The following is a 21,420-nucleotide window of genomic DNA, read 5'->3' as shown; positions in this document are numbered from 1 at the left end:
AGTGTCGTCATGACTGGAGATCGGCTGCGGGGCTCCGCGCCGATTCCAAATAGTGGCCGCGACTGACGTGCTGAGTGCGTCGGGCGAGTGGATTATCTGGATTTTGCGTCGCGAGCACGTCAAGCGCGAGCGAGTACATGTACGAGGCGAGCGAGCAGGGCACTGTTGTATCCTACTCTACTCCTACTCTACACGAACCCAACACAATGGCCACAAACATCACCTTCCACCCCGGCGCCGTGACGGCGGCCGAGCGCGCCGAGCTGCTCGGGCAGAAGGGCGCGACCGTGTGGTTCACCGGGCTGTCGGCGTCGGGCAAGAGCACGATCGCGACGGCGCTCGAGCAGGCGCTGCTCCACCGCAAGCTGCACAGCTTCCGGCTGGACGGGGACAACATTCGCTTCGGGCTGAACAAGGACCTCGGGTTTGACCCCAAGTCGCGCGAGGAGAACGTGAGTGGGCGGGCTGGCGCCAGCGCTAGGCCGAGGGGCGGCGGGCGGCGGACGGGGCGGGGAACTAGGCTGACGGGCTCGTCCAGATCCGCAGGATAGGCGAAGTCTCGCTCCTCTTCGCGTCGTCCAGCTCGATTGCCCTGACCGCGTTTATCTCGCCCTACGTCGCCGACCGCGAGCTGGCCCGCACCCTGCACGCAAAGCACGACCCGCCGCTCCCCTTCATCGAGGTGTTCGTCGACGCGCCCCTCTCCGTCGTCGAGAGCCGCGACCCCAAGGGCCTGTACAAGAAGGCGCGCGCCGGCGAGATCAAGGAGTTTACCGGCATTTCGGCGCCGTACGAGGCTCCGCCTAGCCCCGAAATCCACATCAAGACCGACGAGGTCGACGTCGCGGGCGCCGTTGAGATCGTCATCAAGTACCTCGAGGCCCAGGGCATCATCAAGGCGGAGTAGGAGTAGGAGACAGGTAGCAGCGACGCAGGACAGTGTATGGATGCATTTTACAGTGTGAGGAACAAACCAAAGCCCTATCCTACATGGAACCCATGCTATCGCCCGCCCGTCGCGCCCCGCCCCCTCTACTCCACGTCGTTGGCGTTGGGCGCCTCGTCCCAGTTGTACGCCGCGGCTTGGACCCGCCGCGTCAGGAGCATGACCTCGGTGCACGACGCCAGCACTGACTGGTCGTGCTTGACGACGCGGCCAAACGTCTGGTCCATGCACACCAGCGCCTCGTTTTCAGCCTTCTCCTCGTACCGCTCAGTGTCCTCCCACAGCCAGTAGTCGCCTCTTTCAGACTCTTGCTGGGCCTCGGTGGCCCGTTCCAGCCGCCGCTCGTACAACCCGCCGAGCCACTGGAGCGTCGCGCGGCACAGGTGGGCCGTGTTCTTTGGAGGAAGCGGCACTTCGAGAACCCGGAGCGAGTCGCCGAGCGACTGGTACAGCTGGCCCACCCCAGACGCGTCGTACTGGTGTGGAATCGCGTTGATGATCGTCCGGAACAGGGCCTCGAGGTTTGATTGATCCACAATCCAGATCTTGGCGTCCTTGGCTACCTGCAACAGGCCGGGGATCAGGTAGCACGCTGCTTCCAGTAGTCCCTCCGACCCGTTCATCGCGATCGCCTCGACCGTGATCTGCATCGTCGGCGACAGCCAGGGAGCGTACGCGGCGCGCATCTCGTGCACGTAGACGGCAAGGTGGCCAAACGCCTCCTCCTTTTCGAGCATCTCGGCAGAGTTGGTCTTGTCGTAGTCCTCATCCTCGTCGTCGAGCAGCCCTGAGGAGTCAGCCAGGCAGCATACACACGACTAACCCGTACCATTGGCTGTCTTTGTGGGGACATACGACGCCGCGTGGAGCACCGGAGGAAGGATGAACTGCAGGAACGGCGCAAAGTCGGTGCCAATGACTCCAGCGATGATCATCCAAGCTTGACGTCAGCAATGCTCACCCTTCTGCACCCACCTTCCGAGACGTAGCCCTTCCGCTTGTCATCAGGCGACGTTATTTGATTTTGGATCTTCAGCAGCGCCTGACACAGTGGAATGGCGTCTTTGAAGAAGTGCTGGTGGGTTAGAAAGTCCCGAGGCCTCTTCACCCACCTCCTTGCCGACAGCTTGGCCTATCAAAACGGCACACCGCATACTTCTGCCGACCAAGCGCTGGTGTGACTCGGGGTGGTCGGATGCCAAAACCTTGAGATTCAGGTCCATCGTCTTGCGGTAGTAGGGAAGGTAGGCCTTGCCGGCGTGCGTTGCAATGGTCGCGATCGCAGCGAGGGCTTGCTCTTGCACATACAGGGGCCCGACCTGCAACGCCGTGATCAAGCCCGACAGCGTCGACTCGAGTTTGTCCTCGAATGTTGCTAACGTCTCGGCCTCGAAGAAGTGGACGAGGGCAGCAGCGGCAGCCTCACGGACACGGGGGATTCGGTCGTCCAGGAGGCGGTGGGCGACGTCGAGCACGGCGTCGGTATACTCGTTCTGCATGAGGCCCTCAAGGTTGGAGCAAAGCTGGCCGATGCAGAACAGGAAGCCGTAACGAACACGGGGGTGAGTCGCCGTTGCCGTCGGGGAGATGAGCTCTAAGATGCTCCTCGCCTCGGACTTGACGAGCTCGGCGCTTCCCTCCGAGATGCTGGCGATGGCCATCAGAGAACAGTACTGCGCCTGCCACTCTTGCCGTTGCAACAGCTTTTCCGTGTGATGGGCAACCGACTTGACCACCGAGTCGTCCTCTGTAAAATGTCAGCCAGCGCAGTTGCAAGGCGACTCACTCATGACATGTGACAGCCTCTCGAGCATCTCCTCCGGGTACGCCGGGTACGTCTCATCCTCGTCATCAAGCTAACGATCAGCGGAGTCCCAGGACATCACTCACGTCCTCCTGCTCTAGCCAATCCTCGCACGTGTCCCCCTTGAACGCCGCAATCTGCCTGCCGATAAGCGATCCGACAATGTCGCGGATCAGAAGGCCGTCCTCCCACGTCACAGCCGAGCCAGGATCTGCCATGATGAGGGCAAGCAGTACCTCGTATGCCATGTTGCCCATCTGACACCACTCCTCCCATTCCATCTCTCTTGTAGGGTATCGCGAAAAGTGGTAGTCGATGATGGTTTCTGGTGGTGAGATGCACATGAGCAGGAACGGAACCCATAACAGGAGGGAGGAGCGGAAGAGATCGGGGAAGGAAGCCGAGAGGTCGACCATGGGCTCGAGGGCGTGTTCCAGGACATTGAGGGGTAGTGGTGGGATGATCTGTCACAAGTCAGCCTAAAGTCTGCAAGGTGGTCGAGGCCCCACTCACATCGAAGCACGCCTCGATCAAAGCAGGGCCGTACTTGGAGCGCTCCTCGGCGTTCAGGCCGAGCTGCAGCACGCCTCTCGTCGCCTTGAGGGCCTCAATCCGTACGTCGACACTAGGGTCGTTGATCCCGCCCAGGAGGAGCTCGGCAACCTTGTCGGCCGGGATGATGTCGTCGCCGAGGCTCTCATCAGACAAGAGCCCAGGGAACGAATCGAGCAGCTGGAACGGGGTGAAGCGGTGGAACGGGTGTGGGGACGCCGCGAGCGTCAAGACGACCGTCGGCAGCAACGCGAATGGCCCTGTCGCAAGTCAGCGCCCATGCCCCCGTGTCCTCGCTTGCAGATCGACTGCGCAGCCGCACCGCGCTCGACACGGCGCCCGTGACGGTCCCCGAGGGGCGCGCGAAACAAACCACTCACGTTGACGCTGGTTGCTGGCCTTGACCCACTCTCCCACGCACACGCCGAGCCCCTTGCGCAGGCGGACGTCCATCTCGTCCTCGAGCCCGGCGCCGAGCACGCGCTCGATGCGGGTCCGCGTCTGCTCGGGGATGACATCGAACGCGGCCGTCGGATGAGGGTCTGCTGGGTTGAGCGCGAGACCGGCATGCTCTTGAAACGAGAGGCGCCGTAGGAGGATGAGCGAGAGCAGTCGTTGCTGGGGGTTAGTTGAGCCAGGGAGGGTGAGGTGACTCACATCGAGCTGGAAGCCGCCGACACCGAGGGCGCCGATCTGCGCCAGGAGGAGGAGCGTCTCGGCTGGCGATGTTGCCACAAGTGTCCCGAGTCGCGCTTCAGCCCTGTGCGTGTCAGCTGCCTTGCGCCTCCGTGTCCCGTGCAGCCAGCGTTATCGCATCGACGAAACGCTGAGGGATGGACGCCCGACTCACTCCTGGCGTTGGCTGTTGTCGACCCCTATGAGCGCATCGAGGATGATCGTCACGTCCCCGAGGAGATGCTCGGTTGACATGGCGTGTGGGTGTCGTTGTGCGCGATAGGATCGAGGAGGTTGGTATGCAAGATGGCTCGCCAGGTGGGTTGAGAGTCGAGTAGGTCGTCGCTGGCCCGTTTGGCCCAGCGAGGCAACTCTGTCGTCAGGAACCGAAATCATCGTCACAACCTCCACCTCGACAGTCCCCACAACCACTGGCATCCGTGGCACCCGCAACTGGGTCTCGACCGCGCGTTGCATGTCTCCCTCGGTTCTCTATACAACAGATTCTGACCCCCAGGCATGCAAATACCACGAGGGACGCAGGGGAGACGCAGAAATGCGGCTTAACCTCTCGCACCGCCAGTGCGAACATCAACCCTCACAAGGGTTCCGGTTCCGTGGCCCAATGGCAAGGCGTATGACTACGACGACGCAGCGACAGCTGCTCTGTACATCATGAGATTGCGGGTTCGATCCCCGTCGGAACCTGTGTCGCGCTGCTCTGCAGCGCGTTCAAGGCCTGGTTATATCAGTCGGTAGATAGTTTGACTCTTACTACTAAGACATCAAAATGTCATGGGTTCGAGCCCCATACTAGGCTTCCTTTTGCTGGTGTGTGGGAGTTGTGGATGTGGAATCAGTAAGCAGGTGTGAGCGGCCGAGAGGACAGGAGGGAGATGGAGGCGACCGCCAAGGGCCAGCCCCGTGCTGACAGCTGCTGATGCATGATGATTGCGACAATGCTACTACGTGATCTCTTACTTGCCTCCCTTGCCGTTACCGATGCTCTTGCGTGCGTCGTCGAAGCGGCGGACGACGAGCTGGCACTGGGTGACGGCGCAGAGCTGGCGCGACTTGTGCTTCATGTCGTCGTTGAAGAGCTGCAGACCCGCGGCGCGCTCGACGACCTCGACCGGCGCAATGAAGGTGCGGAGGTCGGCCTCGTCAGGGATCTCCTTGTTGGGCAGGATGAAGGCGCCCATCGCGAGCTCCTTGACCGAGTTGGGCGCCGTGACGCTCTTGTCCGACGAGCTCGGCTTCTGGGGGTAGGCAAAGTCGGGGCGGGACGCGAGGACGACCTTGGCGAAGTGGGTCGGGACGGCGACGGCGGGGGGCTGGCCGATGACCTCGTAGGACTGGGGTCAGCTGTGGAAGACGCTTGCGACTCACCACACGCCACTTGCCGTCCGGCTGGCGCTCGGGGAGGTACAGCGGGATCGTGAAGACGTACACGTCCTCAAAGTTGGACGTGAGGCGGCGACAGAAGTCCTCGAGGTAGGCCCAGTCTGGCGGGTCAGCAGTAGCGGAGGAGTTCATACCCACAGTGGCGGTTGAAGCCCTCGCCGACCTGGGGCGCGATGTTGGACAGGAAGAAGGTCTCGTCCATGGCCTGCTGGGAGATCTTGGCGTCGGCCGCAGGGACCATGTGGCCACGGTCGTAGCCACTGCGGAAATCTGGATCGTCAGCGACGGCCTCGGTCACAGCTCACAGTCGGACAGCTTGGCGCGGAACAGCTCGGGGATGCTCAGGTCCTCCTGGAACGTCGACTTGGAGCGGTCGCCCTTGGTCTTGGCGGGCTCCGTGTCGGCGGCGCGCGCAGTCTCGAGGGGAACGGGCTGGCCGCCAGTCGGCGGGGTGCGCGAGAGCGACTTGGCGGTGAGGTGCTCGGCGGTCTGGCGTCAGTAGCAGCTGGCAGCGGCGACGTACCCAGGCGGGGTGCTTCTTCGCGCGGTCGTACGCGGCCGTGTACGCCTGGCGCTTGATGATGTCGAACGTGGGGCCTGGGGGTCAGCCGTGGTGCATGACAAGACTTGGGCACCACGCACCTGGGAAGCCGCCGGCGAGCACGACGCTGCCCGAGGGCGTGGCGAGGGTCACGGCCTTGCTCTTCTCGCCGGCATGCTCGGGCGCGGGGACGAACGGCGCGTTCGCGGGCGGCGCAGGGGCGGCCTTGCGCGGGAGGAAGATGCCCGTTGTGATTCCGAGGGTCAGGCCCGCTGCGAAGAGCAGCGAAGGGCCGAGGGTCGGCATTGTGAACTGAGGCGACGAGGGCAAAGTGGAGACAAGACGAGGTGGAGGAATTTCAGACTTTCAGGACGCGGTGGGTTGGTTGGTGGCCATTCCGCGACGCGCCGACCGCCCTCGGCACTGTCCACAAACGCCCCTAAGCACACAGATTCGCGCTCGCCGATCCCAACAACGTACACTTGCATCTTCATCTTCATTCTCCTTGTCGCTCTTGCGATTTCGGCCTGCGCGGGCCGCAGCAAAAGGAGACAAAAGTGAATGGCTTACTGCCCCACACGGGCTCGAACCGTGGACCTCGGAGTTGTCATAGAAGAATAACAGCTCCACGCGCTAGCCAACTGAGCCATAGGGCATTGGACCATTCACATTCCCGAAAAAGTCCGGTCTACTATAAGCGGAACAAAATCCCAATGACGTCGTCACAATCTCTTGGCCGGCTTGGCTGCGCCCAAGGCGTCTTTGACTGACACGACTGGTTTATCTCGACACATCCTACTCTACAACTCACACTCATGGCGCCGTATCTCTTCCCGTATCCCACAACCGGGCCGGTGACCCTATCCAATGTCTTCGTCGACAGGCAGCTAGCCTACTCGACCGAGCTGGCCGAGGCGACCGTCGCACGGACAAGGCTCCAAATCGCGCTCAAAGCGGCCGCCGGCAATGAGCCCGGCTCGTCCGCCCTCGCAGTCCTCGAGGTAGGTCAGCCAGCGAGCTCCGTCTAACCCCCAGGCGGTACAGGTGTACCACCCCTACCTGCGCGGCATCATCGCCTGCCTCGAGACGGACGACCTCTTGGTCAAGGGCGAGCTGGGTGAGCTCCACAGCAGAGTACGCAGCTGATACCAGCCTTCCCATGGAAGTCGTCCCTCACGGCCAGCCTGACCTCGAACTCGGTCCTCACCTTCCCGACCATCGAAGCCGAGCACTACTATGTTGTGCTGGCATACAGCATCGCGCTCGCCAACTACGCGCACGCGATCCTTAACGCGCTCCCCCGGTTCGAGGCGGAGCCGGGATCCAAGGCCGTGCCCAACATCATTGTGGAGGACGCACAGAAGACCAATGCGGGGTTGACACGCGCGGTCGACCTCTTGTCCCAGGCGAGTGGTGTCGCAGACTGGGCAGCGGCCAACGTGTCGCCCGGCCTCGAGCCCGCGCGGCAGGCGACTGGCGGCCGTCTCGGTAGATCAAAATGGCCTGTGGAAACTGGGCCAGAGGCATTCCGAGCCCTCTCAATGTGGGTGGACCACAGTGTTCGTCGCTGACCCGCACAGGGTCCTCCTCGCAGATGCACACATCACGGCCATCCGAAAGCTCTTGCTGCCCGTGCTCGCCCACCAGCTGTTTGCCCCACCCGGCCCCCCTCTCCCATCAAACCACCCGTCCGCGTCGCTCCTGTCCAAGCTCTACCTCTACGTCTCGGAGCTGTACACGTCCTCGGCCGCCCTGTTCAAGGTGCATGAGGCGACGCGGTCTAGCAGCAGCGGGCGCAAGCTGTTTAGCGGGATCAGGAAGGACCGCGAGCTGCCAGAAACGGATGCTGCCGACTCCGAGGTCATCCCTGAACTGAAACGCTATCTTCGCAAAGAAGCGCTGCTGTCGTCTGCGCTGGCTTACAAGTGGCTGGGGGTAGACGCGGGGGAGAACAGCAAGGGGGCCAAGGTGGGCGAAGCGGTCGCGTGGGTCAAGGAGGCGCAGTCGCGGCTCGGCGAGCTCGAAGACGGCAAGGTCGCCGACCGGATGAAGGGACTGAGCCTCGGCAAGGGGGGAGAGAGGAGAAAAGAGGCGCGCAAGGTGCGCCAGGGACGCGTGGACCGCGAGCTCGCCGACATTGCTGCGTGGACCTCGGCCTACACCAAGATGAACGACACGGTGGCGTTCCAGCCCATCCCTCCGGCATCGACGCTCGTCGCGCCACCCGGACGGCCAATCTTTGCCGCCAAGGTGTTCACGCCGCCGGCACCCAAGTTTGCGCCGCTCGAGCGATCGAGCGAGGACAGCCTGCGCAAGGTGGAGCCTGACGCCAAGCAGGAGGAGGCGTCGTACGCGGGCAAGGGCAGCTACTTTTAGGGGCAGATGCATAGGGGTGAGGCGAGAAGCTGGACTAAAAACTAAACGTCTCGAACGCTACACATCATACTGTTCGGCACCGGCACTGATTCTTTCTTCCAGACACTCGACACTCCCGGGCACTCAAAGACGCGTGTTAAACTCGATGTGGCCGCTCTGGTACAGGTCAGCCACCACCACCACCACCACCACCCACGACACTACTCACGGCGTTGAGGATGAACCCGTTAGGCTTGCCACCAGGGAGGTAGTGGGGGTCGGTGCCGAAGTGGCTGAACGGGAAGCCGGGGTCGAACGGCGCGGCGGCGTCGAGGAAGCTGACCTGCTCGTCCGACAGCTTGATGTCGAGGGCCTTTGCATTCTCCTTGAGCTGGTCGACCGACGAGCCGCCAACAATGGGGAAGACGTTTGCGACCTTGGCGCGGGTCCACGCCAGGGCCACGCCGGCGGGGTTGGCGCCGCCGCCGATCTCGGCCGCGACCTTGCCGAGGGCGGCGGACACGGCGAGCTCATGCTCGGTGGGGGGTGCGTTACCGCGGAGCTTTGCGCGCTCCTTGAGCTCCTCGGGCGTCTTGAACTTGCCCTGCCCGAGCGCGCCCCACGGCGCGATGGCCATGCCGTACGCGCGCGCCATGGGGATGATGTCGCGCTCGAGGTCGCGCGCGCTGAGGCTCCACAGGCCCTGGTACACGACGAACTGGGCGAGGCCGTGCGCCTTGGCGTACTCGTTGGCGGCAGCCACGACCCAGGCCGGCGTGTCCGACACGCCGAGGTACAGCACCTTGCCGGAGCGCACAAGCTCGTTGAGCCCCTGCATGACCTCCTCGATCGAGGTGCTGTAGTCCCACCAGTGGACGTACAGGATGTCGATGTAGTCGGTCTGCAGCTTGCGCAGCGAGGCCTCGACGCTGAGGCGCAGCGACTTCTTGCTGTTGCCGCCGTAGTTGACCTGCGTGCCCGGGAACTTTGCGCCCGCGCGGAACTTCCACGGGGTGGTGTACTTGGTCGCGAGGACGATCTGGTCGCGGATGCCGCGCTCGGCGAGCCACTCGCCGATGATGAACTCGGACTGCTCGTTCTGGTAGTTGTTGGCCGTGTCGATCTGCCTGGGTCAGCGGCAGCAACAGTTTGGCAGTTAGCCGGCAACGTACAAAGTTACCGCCCAGTGCGACAAACTCGTCGAGGTACGCCTTGCCCGCCTCGACGTCGAGGCCCCGGCCGCCCATGTACCCGCTCCACTGGTCACCGATGCTCATGGCGCCGAGGCAGAGGGGGGAGACGCGCACGCCGGCCGTGGGCGAGAGGATGCGGCTCACGCCGAGGCCCGTCACCGGCTCGGGCGGGGGCGCAAAGACTGTGAAGATGTCTGCGGTTAGCGTGGCCACGGACACGGCACCCACCCGTGTCATGGTTCGGGTCGGTCGGCGGGAAGTCAGACGCCTTGGTCTCGTGGAAGGGTGCGGCGGGCATTGTGTCGGGCTTTGTGGGGCTGGGCTTTGTGGTGCTGGGCTGTGTGGTGCTTCGGTCTCGATGCTCCCAGCAGCTTATATACGCTGCATGCTTCACGAGGCCTTCACGAGGCCGGCGGTCACGACTGCGCCGCAACGAGGTCGACGACCTCTTAAGCGTCATGAGAGCGCGCCAAGTGAGCAGCCGTCCACTGCCACACCTCCACATCGCCACGACGCATCGCGGATTGTGGACGCCATTGGGGGGTGGTCGGCGTCCCGTCCACTTTGGTCCGCAGCGGGCCCGATTCCCCGTGTGCGTTCTATCTTCGTACGGTGGGGTCACGGGGACACGTGCAGTCATACCCGAGGAACCCGGACACTGTTGGTTGGACATCGTCGCCGGCGGTCAACACCACATTATCAGTCATCGCCCGCCCCGCCCGTCGGCCTCGCCTATGCTGACAAGCTATCTGCCGGCGCCGGCCTGGGTAGTTCGGCACGTCGTTCGGCACCTCGATACCTAACCGCACATTGGTACCTAGCCGCACATTGGTACCGAGCCGCACATTGCTGATGCATGCATGCGGCGCTTCCTATCTGATCCGATGTGCGGCGCAGCCGGCAAGCACCGCCTCAGGCGCTGGCGTCGGACGCACCACAGACGATGCAGGGTGCGGCGTCCGCTCCAGCCGTGTACACGACGCGCGGGTTGTTCGACGCCAGAACGCGCTTCTCACGCGCGTCTTTGCGGGCATCCTCGATCTCCTCGGTGAGCCTCTTGATGTCGGCCTCGAGTCGCTCCCTCGCTCTGCGGTGCTCCGTCGCCTTGTCTGCGTTGGCCTTCGCGGCCTCCCACTCGGCGACAGTCTTGCGCTTCTCGTCCTCATCCGGGGTGCCCAGAGCCGCCTCAAGCGCCGCCTCCGCCTTGTCGAGCCCCACCATCACCCGATAGGCGCCCATAGTTGGCCGCAATGGGCCCAGCTCGTCCAGGTTGGTCTTGGTGTTGGCGAGCTCCTGCTCAAGCTGCGCGTCGCTGTCCTCGGGCGCAAAAGCCACATCGGTGACCGTGTACTTCTTCGGATCGGCGGCCATGGCCTGATCGACCGCGAGGCGGATGGCTCCCTCGGTCGCATCCGTGCCGCGCTCAACGTCGATCAGCTCGAGATCAGCGCCGGGCTCCTGTCCAGCGTTCCCATCCCCGCTGTAGTCGGGCCGGAAGGCAAGGCCGGCGAGGATGTCCTTGGCTCGTTGGTCCGCAGAAGCCACGGGTGGGTCGGCCGCGTCGTAGAAGAGCCGGTACCGCTCGGCCTTGGTACCGGACTGAACCGGTCCTCGCATGCGGTGGTACGTGACCGTCTTGACCTCGCGGGGCAGGCTGTAAAAGGCGAGCGCAGACAGCTGGCTGGCGATCGTGTGCTCCCCCTCGTCCCTGTGATCCCGGGATGCCGACCACACGGCCTCATGTGTGATCTTGGACACGGGCTTGCTCAACGTCAGCATGTTGAAGATGAACGTTGAGCGCGAGACAACGCTCGTCGGCGCCGTGATGCACACGTCCTCTGGAGCCCCGAACGCGAAGCGCACAAGGTGGCCAAAGGGAAAGTACGACTCCTCGCTCTCGTCGTGGCTGCCGTCGCAGCTGTCGTACATCTCGGGCTCAAAGTTGTTCATGTGGGCGTGCTCGTAGTCGGCGATGTAGTCCACGGCGGCAGCAGAGAAGGCGATGCGCCTGAGGTTGGGGAAGATGGGTACCGCGTCCTCGTTCTCACTCCACTCGGTCGCGTTGGAGTAGTTCATGTGGATGCCGGCCGCGGCGAGCAGGTCGCGGACCAGCCCGAGGCGGGGGACAGACTCGATTGTGAGGCTCTCGCACGCCTCGAGAAGTTCGAGCCGGCGGTCCCAGGACGCAGCGTTGGACTCAGCGACTGCGGCCTCCTCGTCGTAGGCGTCGTCGTCGAACACGAGCTCGTCCCACTCAGAGCGGGGCCGAAGCTCGTCCTCGGCGCCGTCGTCGTCCACGGGTTGGGGGGCCAGCTGTTCCGGCCTGTCCTTGGGGTGTACGGGGTCGATCGCGTCGTGGTACTTTGCGTCGAAGGCGGCCAGCGCCGCGTCGTACACTTCCTTCGAGGCAGGGTTGAAGCCATACTCGCTGCGCGGGACCCCGACGAAGAGCAGATCGGCATTGTCGCGCGTGATGACCAGGCGGCTGTAGAGCTTGGAGACGGCAATGGCGTACGCGGCCTCGGAGCAGCGCGCGACCGTGGCAAGCGTGGCCAAGTCGCCCGACTCGGACAAGTGCTCGCAGATGATGGATATGAGCTCGGGAGACATGCTGGGAATGTTGAGGAGTAGTGGAAGCCGGGATTCCAGGAACAAGAGCGAGATGCACGACGCGACGCGATAAAAGTACGAGGTCTGTAATCACCACGGTTCGGCATGCGCCGAAGGGGTAATGCCAAGCAAGCCAACGGCACCTAAGCAAGCCAACGGCACCTTGAGCCGCTCTGCTGAAACACGGAGGCGCATGGTCATCGACGATGCCCGCATTGCACCCGTGACTCTCGTGGCAGCGCCACCTCTGCAAGCCATTTTACAATCCATCACCTCTAACTGCTCTAATGCAGGAACCTGAAGTCAAGGCGCTTGTTGCCTAGGTCCTTGGTCGTGCGGATGTACTCATCCTTCTGCTCAGTGGTCCACGAGTCCCAGATTTTGGCGCGCTGGCGGTTACGCCAGATGTACCATCCTTTGGCGAGGTAGAAGGTGACGATCGTGGCGGCGATGATGCCGAGGAGCGCGCGGTTGCCCTTGTGGTAGAAGGGCGCGTCCGAGGGCTGGTACACGTTGGACGCGACGAGCGACGAGGCCTGGACAAACATGTTGTAGAGGGAGGATGCGACGGTGCGGGTGCGGACCGAGCCTGCGTTGGACGAGTTCATGGACACGAGGATCTAGGGGTGTTAGTGACTGTGGCTTAGGTGGGAAAAACACCAACTCACCGGATGAGGATACGGGTAGCCCACAATCAGCGTCAGGATAGCCCACTTGAGCCATTTGGACGAGTGGTCGGGCAGGGCAACGAGGACGATGAACCACACGAGGAGCCACCAGGCCGCGAGGGACGCGATCGCCAATCGCTCCTTGTAACGCCGGACGAGGAACGCGAGCGTCAAGTTGCCGATACAGAAGAGGACTTGGCTCGGGATGATGAGCATGTTGGTCTCAAAGGTCGAGAACTTGAGAGAGCGGAGCGTTACTGAACGCGACGTCAGCAGTGTTCGAAGAGCGCGAGTGCAGTGTGGGCTGCAGTGGTCTCGCCATCGCCACTCTGAAAGTACACGCAGGAACGTCGTTGTTTATTCATATCCTGGCTTTGACACTTACATGTGAAGTAGGCGCCGACGGTACCGGGGGCTGTGACGTGAGCGGAGTGTCGACAAACGCCACATCACCACACCTCCACTTACCGATGAAGAAGAGCAAGCCCAGTGCGTACAGCGGCCAGAGGTCATAGTCGGTGATACTCAGCCACAGTTCCTTGAGCGACAAGCCCTCGCGGTTGTGCATGGACGACTTTGTCGGGTCGTCTCGGAGGACGCGGTTGACGATAATGGTCTCCTCGCGCTCGTTGAGCCATGCCTTGCGGAAGCGGCTGCCGGTCTGGGTGGGCCCGGCGGGGAGGTACCACATGGCCCAGGCGCCGATGAGGAAGGTGATGCCGCCCTCGATGCCGAAGAGGAAGCGCCAGCCCTCGTGGCCGCGCTTGCGCACCTCGAGGATGGCGGCAGCGAGGAACGCGCCGATGATGTTGGTGCCCATGTAGCTCACCCAGAAGAAGGACAGGCGTGTCGTGAGCTCGGCGTGCGTGTAGTAGTAGGACAGGTAGAGGATCGTGTCGGCGATGAAGCCGCCCTCGATGAGTCCCATGAGCGCGCGCGTGACGTAGAAGGACGCCTTGCCGGACAGGCCGGCCTGGCCCATGGCGACGGCCGACCACGCCATCATTTGGATCGGGATCCAGACGTCCGAGCCGAGCTTCTTGGAGATCATCTGGGACGGAAGCTCGGCAGCGAGGAAGCACACGTCTGGGCGTGTCAGCGAGTGCCTCTGCCGCCGCTACCACTACGCACAAAAGATGGTCATGCCGAGGTTGTAGTCGGCCGTGGTGAGGTGCAGGTCCTTGAGCATGTTGTCGGACAGGGCGTTGGTGATGTTGCCGCGGTCGAGCTGGAGTGCGGCAAAGCAGAGACACGCGACGGCGGCGACGCGGATGTCGAGCTTGCGCACGAGCTTCTTCTCCTCCTCGGGCTGGTCGTCAGTATCCTCGCCCCCAAGCCGCACCCACAGTCCAGGTCGCTTTCGGGTCCCAGCGGTGCCGCGACTCGTACGTCGCGGGCGGCTCGTACCACCGCGCGTGGAGGTCGCTCTCGGACGCGTTATCGAGGCTGCCGCTGCCTGCGTCCGACTTTTCGTCGTCGGACAGCGCGGTCGGCGGGTGCGGGTCCACCGCGTGGCCCTTTGTGTCGTTGAGCGTGGGCGGGGCAGTCGACATGACGGCGGTTGTGGGGGCCGCCGTGTACGTCGCCCGGCGCTTTATCTATCGCGGCTAGGGCTGAGCTCTCTCGGCTGCACAAGCACACTGGCATACTCTCTCCCACTCTCCCGCATCGCGTGCTAGGCTTGAAAAGCACACCATTCAACCATCCACCGCCGAGGAGGAACAAGTTGCGAGTGGTCGAGCTGAGAATGCCACGTCCACTGCTTGGCGGGTCACAATCGCAGCCCGTTTTAGAATTCAGGACGGCTGGGCGGCTTGTCGCAAGATGACGCAACGAACGCGTGATTGCCACTGCCGCCGTTAGCCTCTTTTCGTGTCTGCGACAGCGCTGCAGGCCAGGTGTGCACAACTGGCCTTGTGCACCGCGTGGACCCACAGCAGAGGCAGCTAGTCGAGTATTCGGAATACATTGAGCGTCCAGCTGCCGAGTACACGATGGCGACATCCATGGAGCCATGGAGGGAGGTACGGGCCTCCTGTCCCCTGCCAGCGGCAGAGGCGGCCAGCGCCGACACTGTGCGGCTGTCGGCGGCACTCCGAGTGGGCTCAGCGCGCGAGGGCACTTGGTCCTGCCTGTCCTGCCGGAGTGCAGTCTGTGGGAGGCATGTGCGGGATGTCGGTGGCATGAATGTAGTCCCCGGCGGGGGTATCATCGCTCATAGCGTCGCAGTGTGACCTGATTACAACCCGGACGCTGGTGCCTCGCCCCAGTCGACTCTTCGCGGAGTGGCAGGATCGGCAGTCATGCCGAGGAGGACTGGCGGTGCTGATGGGCCGGTGGCCAGACCGCCAAATGGATTGTGCATACAGGCAGCGAGCGACGCCAGGCGACGGGTGCCAGCAGCGGAGAAGCTCGGCTCCTGGCTGTCTTATCTACATAGTCGGCTCGAGCCCCCGCAGCGCGAAGTAGGCCCGACGGGACGCAGGTCGGTGGCCGCACCGCACGCTCTGATCTCGCCCCTCCCCCGCCGTCTACCGTCGCTGTCGCCATCCCGCGCCCACTCGCATCAGACTCGCACACGGCCGGTTCGGCCCTCCGCCCGAACCCGAACCACAAGGCTCGGGGGCAGCCACGCGGCCGCCTCGTGGCTGGTGTCCTCGCCCCGCGCGCCGCGCGCCTCCCTGTGGCGTGTGGCGGCGCCAGAGCCGGCAATGCATCCTCGCACCACTACACACACACGCCGTCCCGGAGAACGTACCCGCGCACGCAGCCCGACGCGACACAGCGCCCGCGCACGCACGTAACCGACCTGTCCGGGCCACGCAGGGCCGAGCAGCTGCCGTCAGCCGCGCCTCCTCCACAACTCACTCGACGCCCGTGGCCGTGCCGTTCCCCAGACTGCCGTACAGGCACCCGCCGCACGCCTCGAGCTCGGCCTGCGTGTCGAGGCACTCGTATCCGCTCGTCCCGGGCACGACGCACGCCTCCAGCGCGCCGGGGCAGTGCGCGTTTGCCTGCCCGCGGGCGCGCCGGCGGTACTGCAGCCCGAGGCTGGGCTGTACGTCGCTCAGGCGGGGGAGGAGGAGCGCGCCGGCCCCACACGTGTCGTCTGGCACTGGGTCCACGTCTCGCGCGCACAGGCACACGCCGGGCGCGTACACCGTCTGCGTGTAGCCCGGGGCCGTGGCGAGGCACGCGTACATGCACCCTGCTGGGTCTGTGGCGCTCGCTGAGAGGTCGACGGCCGCGCCGGTGGTGTAGCGCGCGAGGCACGTCGCCGCGCCGTACCGCGTCGTGATGGCGGATATCTGCGTCAGCGAGTCCAAGGAGGCGAGGCTTACCGTGATGCTCGCGCAGGTGCCGCTCGCGTCCGAGGCGGGGTAGTACACCTGTCCCGCGGTCCGCTCGGGCCCGGCAGTCGCGCACACGCACACAAAGCTGCTGGAGTCGAAGTAGGCGAACGGCGGCTTCTTGCTATCGGCCGCGCAGAACGCGTCGCACGCCCCCACGGTGGTTAGCGACACGCTGTAGCTCGTGAACCACCCGTTTTGGAGCACCGGGTTGAGCGCCTCGGCGATCGTGCACCGCAGGAAGGTGGCCTGCGCGAGCGGGGCGAGGAGCAGGGCGGCGAGGAGCATGGTGCGTGCCGTTGCACGCACGCGCCTGACTTTGTGGGCATAAGTACTGGTGAGTGCTGCCACCGACCACCGAGAGTGCTCTTGCCGACTGGATCTCGGCGCACCGTTGGCTCCGCCGGTGGCGCCGCGCCGCCGGCGCCGGGCGCCACACCCTGCCTCGCCTTGGCGCGAGCATCCTGCCGGTTGCTCTCGCCCGACAACCCCCCACCCCGCGTTGTTTCGGCCTTTGCTCAGCGCCCAGATCCACGCCGGCCCGAACACAGGCACTCGCAGCACAGTCCAGGCTTCACCTACCATCCCATGCATTGCATGCTGCTGCCGCTCTATGCCACTGCCACCGACTGCTCCGCCGCCGCCGCCGACACGGGCGTCCCTGCTGGCGTCGGAGCCGGTTCCTTCTCGACCCCAACCCACTTGCGCTTGCCCTGGTCCACGACCCACGTACCCCCGCTGTTGGCCCAGCTCTGCAGCACCGTGTTGGCCTCTGCGTGCGCATTCGCCATTGTCTGGATCTCCGACTCTGTGAGCTCGTGCGAAGGCACAGGGAGCACCATAAAGTCGCGCGAGCAGACGGCCATCTTGACGAGATGTGGCTCCGGCTCGTCGACGTTGTGCAGCACACAGTGCGGCCCGTTCCAGTCTGCGTTGATCTGGTTGGCGATCGACTGCATGATGAGCCTCAGGTGGAGCTCGTTGGCCGTCAGTGGCATCGGCGGCAGGTTGGCGGCATGCGCAGTGATATCCGCCGTGGGGTACGGGAACGGCGATGTCGGGCCGAGCAGCGATGGGAACGGGTCGTTTGACACGTATCGTGGCGACGGGAACCTTGAACGTGTCAGCGCCGTCGTCGTCGCTGCTATGTACTCACATTGCACTGAAGTGGTTGACCGCTACACGTCGGGCGCGGATCGCTGCCGCAAACTCGCCCACGTCCTCGGGCGCCGAGTGGCCGCGGCTCTGCGCCTTGGCTCGCACCGTCGCCTTCTTCGCCGCAAACTCGTCCTCAGCGGCAACCCGTTTCTCCGCGTCGCCACGCTTGCCGTGGAAGACCCATGGTTCACGCACGACGCCGCGATCCCGTGCCGAGATTTCAAACTCGTGGTCGCGCTTCTTCTCCAAGCTCTGCTCCAGGCCCGCGGCCCGCACCAGCCTGCCCTTCTCACCCTTGCCAACACTCTCGGGGATGGCCGCGTTGGTACACTCGTGTACCAGCAAACTCGCGTCCCGACACATCTCCTGGAACGCCTTGTTTGGGGTGCCCCCAGAGCAGTCGCCAAAGATGACAATCTTGCGCCCGGATTCGCCAGTCGGCTCGGGCGGGTAGATGAAATCGCCTGATGGCAGTTTGAATGGCTTGGGTGGTGGCAGACTGCTCATCTTGGACAGGAGTGACAGGGGGTGGCGGATCGGTGGGTCGAGCTCGGCCAGCGCCTCGGCGTTGCGTTGCAGCAGTGGGATCAGAGTGCCAGTGTCCAAAGGGTGGCGGGGCTCGGGTTCGGTGAGAACGTAGCCGATGGACGGGACTGGAGTGAGCCTTGCACCCCTTCTTCTACCCACCTCGATGAATCAGCGGGCCCGCAGACACACGCCAGCCCTTGGTCCCCCGGCTCGGCCTGTCGTCCACGATCGACTCCCACACGTCCTGGTCGTTCGGGTGGAAGTCGATTCCTTGGGCCTCGTTGACATGCAGGTCTTCGGCCCGGCACGAGGCTGAGGGGGCAGCTCCCTCCGGGATCAGCTCGTGGACGGCGTACGCGCCGGTCAGCGTAATAGCTGTGCATTCCAGCATGGTGCGGACCAGCTTGCGAAGACCGCAAGGGCCATAGATGTTGATTTCCGCCTGGGGAGTTAGAAACTGGTCGGACTCTGCAACTCACCTTCTTCAGCGTCCCCTGCTGGCGTAGCCGCTCCAGGCCGGCTGGGCTCTGGCCCACGCCGCTCATGATGACGCCGAGGATGGCCACAATGCCAAGAATGTGATCCGCGTGCATGTGCGTGATGAAGATGCGCGAAATGTTGACCATGCGCAGGGACGACTGGTGCAGCCGGTTGTTGGTGCCGTCAGCGGCGTCGAACACTGAGACATGTGAGCGGGATGTTCGGGCCAAGCAAGGGTTGTCACCTACACCAAATGTTGTTGCCGAGGTCGACTGCGGTTGCCGAGCACTGACGCGAGATGATGGGGCCACCGCCTGTGGGGTGACAGTCAGCTCCTGTGTCGGGAGTGTGGAGTAGGTCTGGCGTCGTGGGCTCCGGCCGAGTCGAAGAGGCCCGTGCACACGACCCGAAGAGATTTCGACCCGACGACGGCGAGGCTGAGCTTGCTCTCGAGAGCTCCCCGGCGCGCCCCCGGCTCTCACGACGCCGCTTGACAGCTCAGAGACTCACCGCTACATGTTCCCAGCTGCAGGACGGTCAGCACTGCAATACCATCTATCCCACATGCCGCAGCTGACTCACGAAGTGGACGGCAACTGGCGGTGGAGCCTTGTGGTTCTTTGCCTTGCCGTTTGACATTCTTCTCACCGACGACGACGATTGCGAGGGGGAGGGTGAGGGCGACGACATGGTGGTCGAGACGTGGAGTATGTTTAAGAGTGTCAAGGATGAGTCGGATTGTGAGTGGAAATGTCTGCGACTCGGGTAGACAATGGCCGCGGACAGAGAGAGAGTGTAATGAGTCTCGACCGACGAGCCAGGCAGGTATCCAGCCGGCCAGCCAGTCGCCCTCCCGCCGAATGACGGCATTTCCGGTGGCCGGTAAATGACTGAGTCGCGTTCTGTCAATAGAGTCACGTGATATTGAGCCCATGTGAGTCGCACGTGGCACACTGGAGAAAACCAAAAATATATTGAAAAAATTCAAGATTTCTTCGACAAGAAGTTCGAGAGGCGACCGAGTGCAGCAAGTTGAAGCACCAGCAGCGAGCTCCATCACCTCAACGAGCAGCAGCAAGGCCAACAGCTCGTCCATCTCACTCTCTTGCAGCGTCAACCTCGACGACACAGGCAAGCAGCAGCAGCAGCACCTTCACCTCCCGTCGACCCGCCCCAAAACAGCCACAATGTCGGGCTCCCTCACCCACGTCCTCTACGAGGGCGCCTCGGGCTACTCGCTCTTCACCGTCAACCTCCAGGAGGAGATTGCCGCCCGCTCCAAGCAGCTCCAGGATGCCATCAACGACTACAACCAGTTCAACCGCATGGTCACCCTCGCCTCCTTCTTCCCCTTCACCTCGGCCGCCCAGGCGCTCGAGAACGCCAACGACGTTTCCGAGGGTATCCTCAACCCCCACCTCAAGTCGCTCCTCAACCTCGTCATCCCCTCCGAGGGCACCAAGGGCAACAAGAAGCAGAGCGCCATCCTCCTCGGTGTTGCCGAGCGTGGTCTGGGTGGTGCTATCCAGGGCGAGCTCGCCATCCCCTGTGACGCTGGAGAGCGCGCCCTCGAGCTGATCCGTGGCATCCGTCTGCACCAGGAGAAGTTCCTTGCCAAGGAGGGCCTCCAGAAGGGCGATGTTGCGACCGCCCAGCTCGGTCTTGGTCACTCGTACTCGCGTGGCAAGGTTAAGGTGAGTAGGGAGGCGACTGGTTGTGGCATTGTGGCTCACTCCGTGCCAGTTCAACGTCAACCGTTCGGACAACATGATCATCCAGGCCATCTCGCTGTCGGACCAGCTTGACAAGGACCTCAACACCTTTGCCATGCGCTGCCGCGAGTGGTACGGCTGGCACTTCCCCGAGCTCTACAAGCTCGTCCCCGACGCCCACCAGTACGCCCGTCTTGCCGTCCTCATTGGCGACCGCACCACCCTCACTGAGGACTCGCTCCCTGAGATGCAGGAGATCCTCGACGACGACGAGACCCGTGCCCGCAACGTCCTCGACGCTTCGCGTGCTTCCATGGGCTCTGACATCAACGAGGTCGACCTCATCAACATCTCGACCTTTGCCGAGCGTGTCGTCAAGCTCGCCGAGTACCGCAAGAGCCTCCGTGCCTACCTCATCGAGAAGATGAGCATTGTCGCCCCCAACCTCTCAGCGCTTATCGGCGAGACCATTGCCGCTCGTCTTATCAGCCACGCCGGTTCGCTCACCAACCTCGCCAAGTACCCCGCGTCGACTGTTCAGATTCTCGGTGCCGAGAAGGCCCTCTTCCGTGCCCTCAAGACCAAGGGCAACACCCCCAAGTACGGTCTCATCTACCACTCGTCGTTCATTGGCCGCGCTGGCTCCAAGCACAAGGGCCGCATCTCGCGTTTCCTTGCCAACAAGTGCTCGATCGCCTGCCGCATCGACTGCTTCTCGGATGTCCCCACCAACAAGTTTGGTGAGGCTCTCCGTGCCCAGGTTGAGGAGCGCCTCAACTTCTTCGAGACTGGCGCGCCCGTGTCGAAGAACTCGGACGCCATCCAGAAGGCCCTGACCGCCATCGCTGCCGACCTGGGAGACGACGAGGACGATGACGACGATGAGGAGGGCGATGTCGACGACGTCGAGATCTCCGAGGCCGTCAAGCAGGTTGAGAAGGACCAGGCCGAGTCGAAGAAGAAGAACAAAGGACCACTCGACCCCGCGCTCGCCAAGATTGTCGCTTCCAAGGACGCTCCTGCCGCATCCCCTAAGAAGGAGAAGAGCAAGAAGGACAAGTCCGAAAAGAAGGACAAGAAGGAGAAGCGCAAGCGGGACGAGGACGAGGAGGTGAAGGAGGACGGCGACAAGGAGCGGAGAAAGAAGGAGAAGAAGGAGAAGAAGGAGGGCAAGGAGGACAAGAAGGAGAAGAAGGAAAAGAAGAGCAAGCGCAAGTCTGAGGCTTAAGCTGCTTGTTCCTCTTAGAGTTCTTGGTCCTTGGTGGGGGAGGGGGCGGCCGCTGTGGAAGGGAGGGCGGCGAGTGACTTGTCCACTGGTGTACTACTGGCTTCATCTTTGATTCTCCATACCTTACATGCATCTTCGCATCGACTCGCATGACGGGGGCGTGGGGGCATGTTGTCGTGAAGTGAGCTCTGTGCGCGGCATATCGATTGAGGGCAG

At 63.4% G+C, this 21,420-nt stretch overlaps 9 protein-coding genes and 3 non-coding genes across 12 annotated transcripts; 5 read left to right on the top strand and 7 right to left on the bottom strand.

The window, feature by feature from the left end:
- Positions 1-206: 206 nt before the first annotated feature.
- On the top strand, positions 207-907 carry MET14 (Adenylyl-sulfate kinase; the record flags this gene model as incomplete). The annotated part of the gene is made up of 2 exons (XM_069356421.1): positions 207-452; positions 539-907. 2 exons carry the CDS (start codon positions 207-209, stop codon positions 905-907), a joined length of 615 nt encoding a protein of 204 aa, XP_069206262.1.
- Positions 908-1,032: 125 nt separating this feature from the next.
- On the bottom strand, positions 1,033-4,232 carry PSE1 (importin subunit beta-3; the record flags this gene model as incomplete). The annotated part of the gene is made up of 9 exons (XM_069356420.1): positions 1,033-1,733; positions 1,776-1,886; positions 1,922-2,021; positions 2,059-2,693; positions 2,733-2,802; positions 2,837-3,214; positions 3,264-3,562; positions 3,683-4,062; positions 4,153-4,232. The coding sequence occupies 9 exons, from the start codon at positions 4,230-4,232 to the stop codon at positions 1,033-1,035; spliced, it is 2,754 nt and encodes a 917-aa protein (XP_069206261.1).
- Positions 4,233-4,588: 356 nt separating this feature from the next.
- Q8F55_008015 lies at positions 4,589-4,685 on the top strand. The gene has a single exon. It is a non-coding gene; the product is annotated as a tRNA-Arg (tRNA).
- Positions 4,686-4,714: 29 nt separating this feature from the next.
- Q8F55_008014 lies at positions 4,715-4,797 on the top strand. Its single transcript has one exon. It is a non-coding gene; the product is annotated as a tRNA-Lys (tRNA).
- A 157-nt stretch (positions 4,798-4,954) lies between these two features.
- Positions 4,955-6,228, bottom strand: NUC1 (nuclease; the record flags this gene model as incomplete). The annotated part of the gene is made up of 6 exons (XM_069356419.1): positions 4,955-5,332; positions 5,367-5,482; positions 5,520-5,651; positions 5,687-5,870; positions 5,905-5,978; positions 6,024-6,228. 6 exons carry the CDS (start codon positions 6,226-6,228, stop codon positions 4,955-4,957), a joined length of 1,089 nt encoding a protein of 362 aa, XP_069206260.1.
- A 263-nt stretch (positions 6,229-6,491) lies between these two features.
- On the bottom strand, positions 6,492-6,578 carry Q8F55_008012. The gene has a single exon. It is a non-coding gene; the product is annotated as a tRNA-Asn (tRNA).
- Positions 6,579-6,737: 159 nt separating this feature from the next.
- On the top strand, positions 6,738-8,298 carry Q8F55_008011 (uncharacterized protein; the record flags this gene model as incomplete). Its single annotated transcript, XM_069356418.1, has 4 exons — positions 6,738-6,923; positions 6,958-7,039; positions 7,075-7,465; positions 7,503-8,298. 4 exons carry the CDS (start codon positions 6,738-6,740, stop codon positions 8,296-8,298), a joined length of 1,455 nt encoding a protein of 484 aa, XP_069206259.1.
- A 123-nt stretch (positions 8,299-8,421) lies between these two features.
- Positions 8,422-9,768, bottom strand: AAD14 (putative aryl-alcohol dehydrogenase aad14; the record flags this gene model as incomplete). The annotated part of the gene is made up of 4 exons (XM_069356417.1): positions 8,422-8,454; positions 8,507-9,400; positions 9,450-9,652; positions 9,699-9,768. 4 exons carry the CDS (start codon positions 9,766-9,768, stop codon positions 8,422-8,424), a joined length of 1,200 nt encoding a protein of 399 aa, XP_069206258.1.
- Positions 9,769-10,382: 614 nt separating this feature from the next.
- Positions 10,383-12,080, bottom strand: Q8F55_008009 (uncharacterized protein; the record flags this gene model as incomplete). The annotated part of the gene is made up of 1 exon (XM_069356416.1): positions 10,383-12,080. One exon carries the CDS (start codon positions 12,078-12,080, stop codon positions 10,383-10,385), a length of 1,698 nt encoding a protein of 565 aa, XP_069206257.1.
- Positions 12,081-12,364: 284 nt separating this feature from the next.
- On the bottom strand, positions 12,365-14,301 carry Q8F55_008008 (uncharacterized protein; the record flags this gene model as incomplete). The annotated part of the gene is made up of 6 exons (XM_069356415.1): positions 12,365-12,700; positions 12,749-13,005; positions 13,134-13,163; positions 13,217-13,834; positions 13,880-14,051; positions 14,095-14,301. The coding sequence occupies 6 exons, from the start codon at positions 14,299-14,301 to the stop codon at positions 12,365-12,367; spliced, it is 1,620 nt and encodes a 539-aa protein (XP_069206256.1).
- Positions 14,302-15,612: 1,311 nt separating this feature from the next.
- Positions 15,613-18,903, bottom strand: Q8F55_008007 (uncharacterized protein; the record flags this gene model as incomplete). Its single annotated transcript, XM_069356414.1, has 9 exons — positions 15,613-16,056; positions 16,090-16,411; positions 16,801-17,211; positions 17,255-17,909; positions 17,974-18,226; positions 18,264-18,463; positions 18,513-18,578; positions 18,775-18,790; positions 18,847-18,903. The coding sequence occupies 9 exons, from the start codon at positions 18,901-18,903 to the stop codon at positions 15,613-15,615; spliced, it is 2,424 nt and encodes an 807-aa protein (XP_069206255.1).
- Positions 18,904-19,451: 548 nt separating this feature from the next.
- nop56 (Nucleolar protein 56) lies at positions 19,452-21,206 on the top strand (the record flags this gene model as incomplete). Its single annotated transcript, XM_069356413.1, has 2 exons — positions 19,452-19,958; positions 20,008-21,206. The coding sequence occupies 2 exons, from the start codon at positions 19,452-19,454 to the stop codon at positions 21,202-21,204; spliced, it is 1,704 nt and encodes a 567-aa protein (XP_069206254.1). The 3' UTR covers positions 21,205-21,206.
- Between the last annotated feature and the right edge of the window lie 214 nt (positions 21,207-21,420).

This window comes from Vanrija albida (genome assembly GCF_041260175.1).
Source record: "Vanrija albida strain AlHP1 chromosome Unknown contig_6, whole genome shotgun sequence".
Lineage (NCBI taxonomy): Eukaryota > Fungi > Basidiomycota > Tremellomycetes > Trichosporonales > Trichosporonaceae > Vanrija > Vanrija albida.
This window is presented reverse-complemented; position numbering and strand designations above follow the sequence as displayed.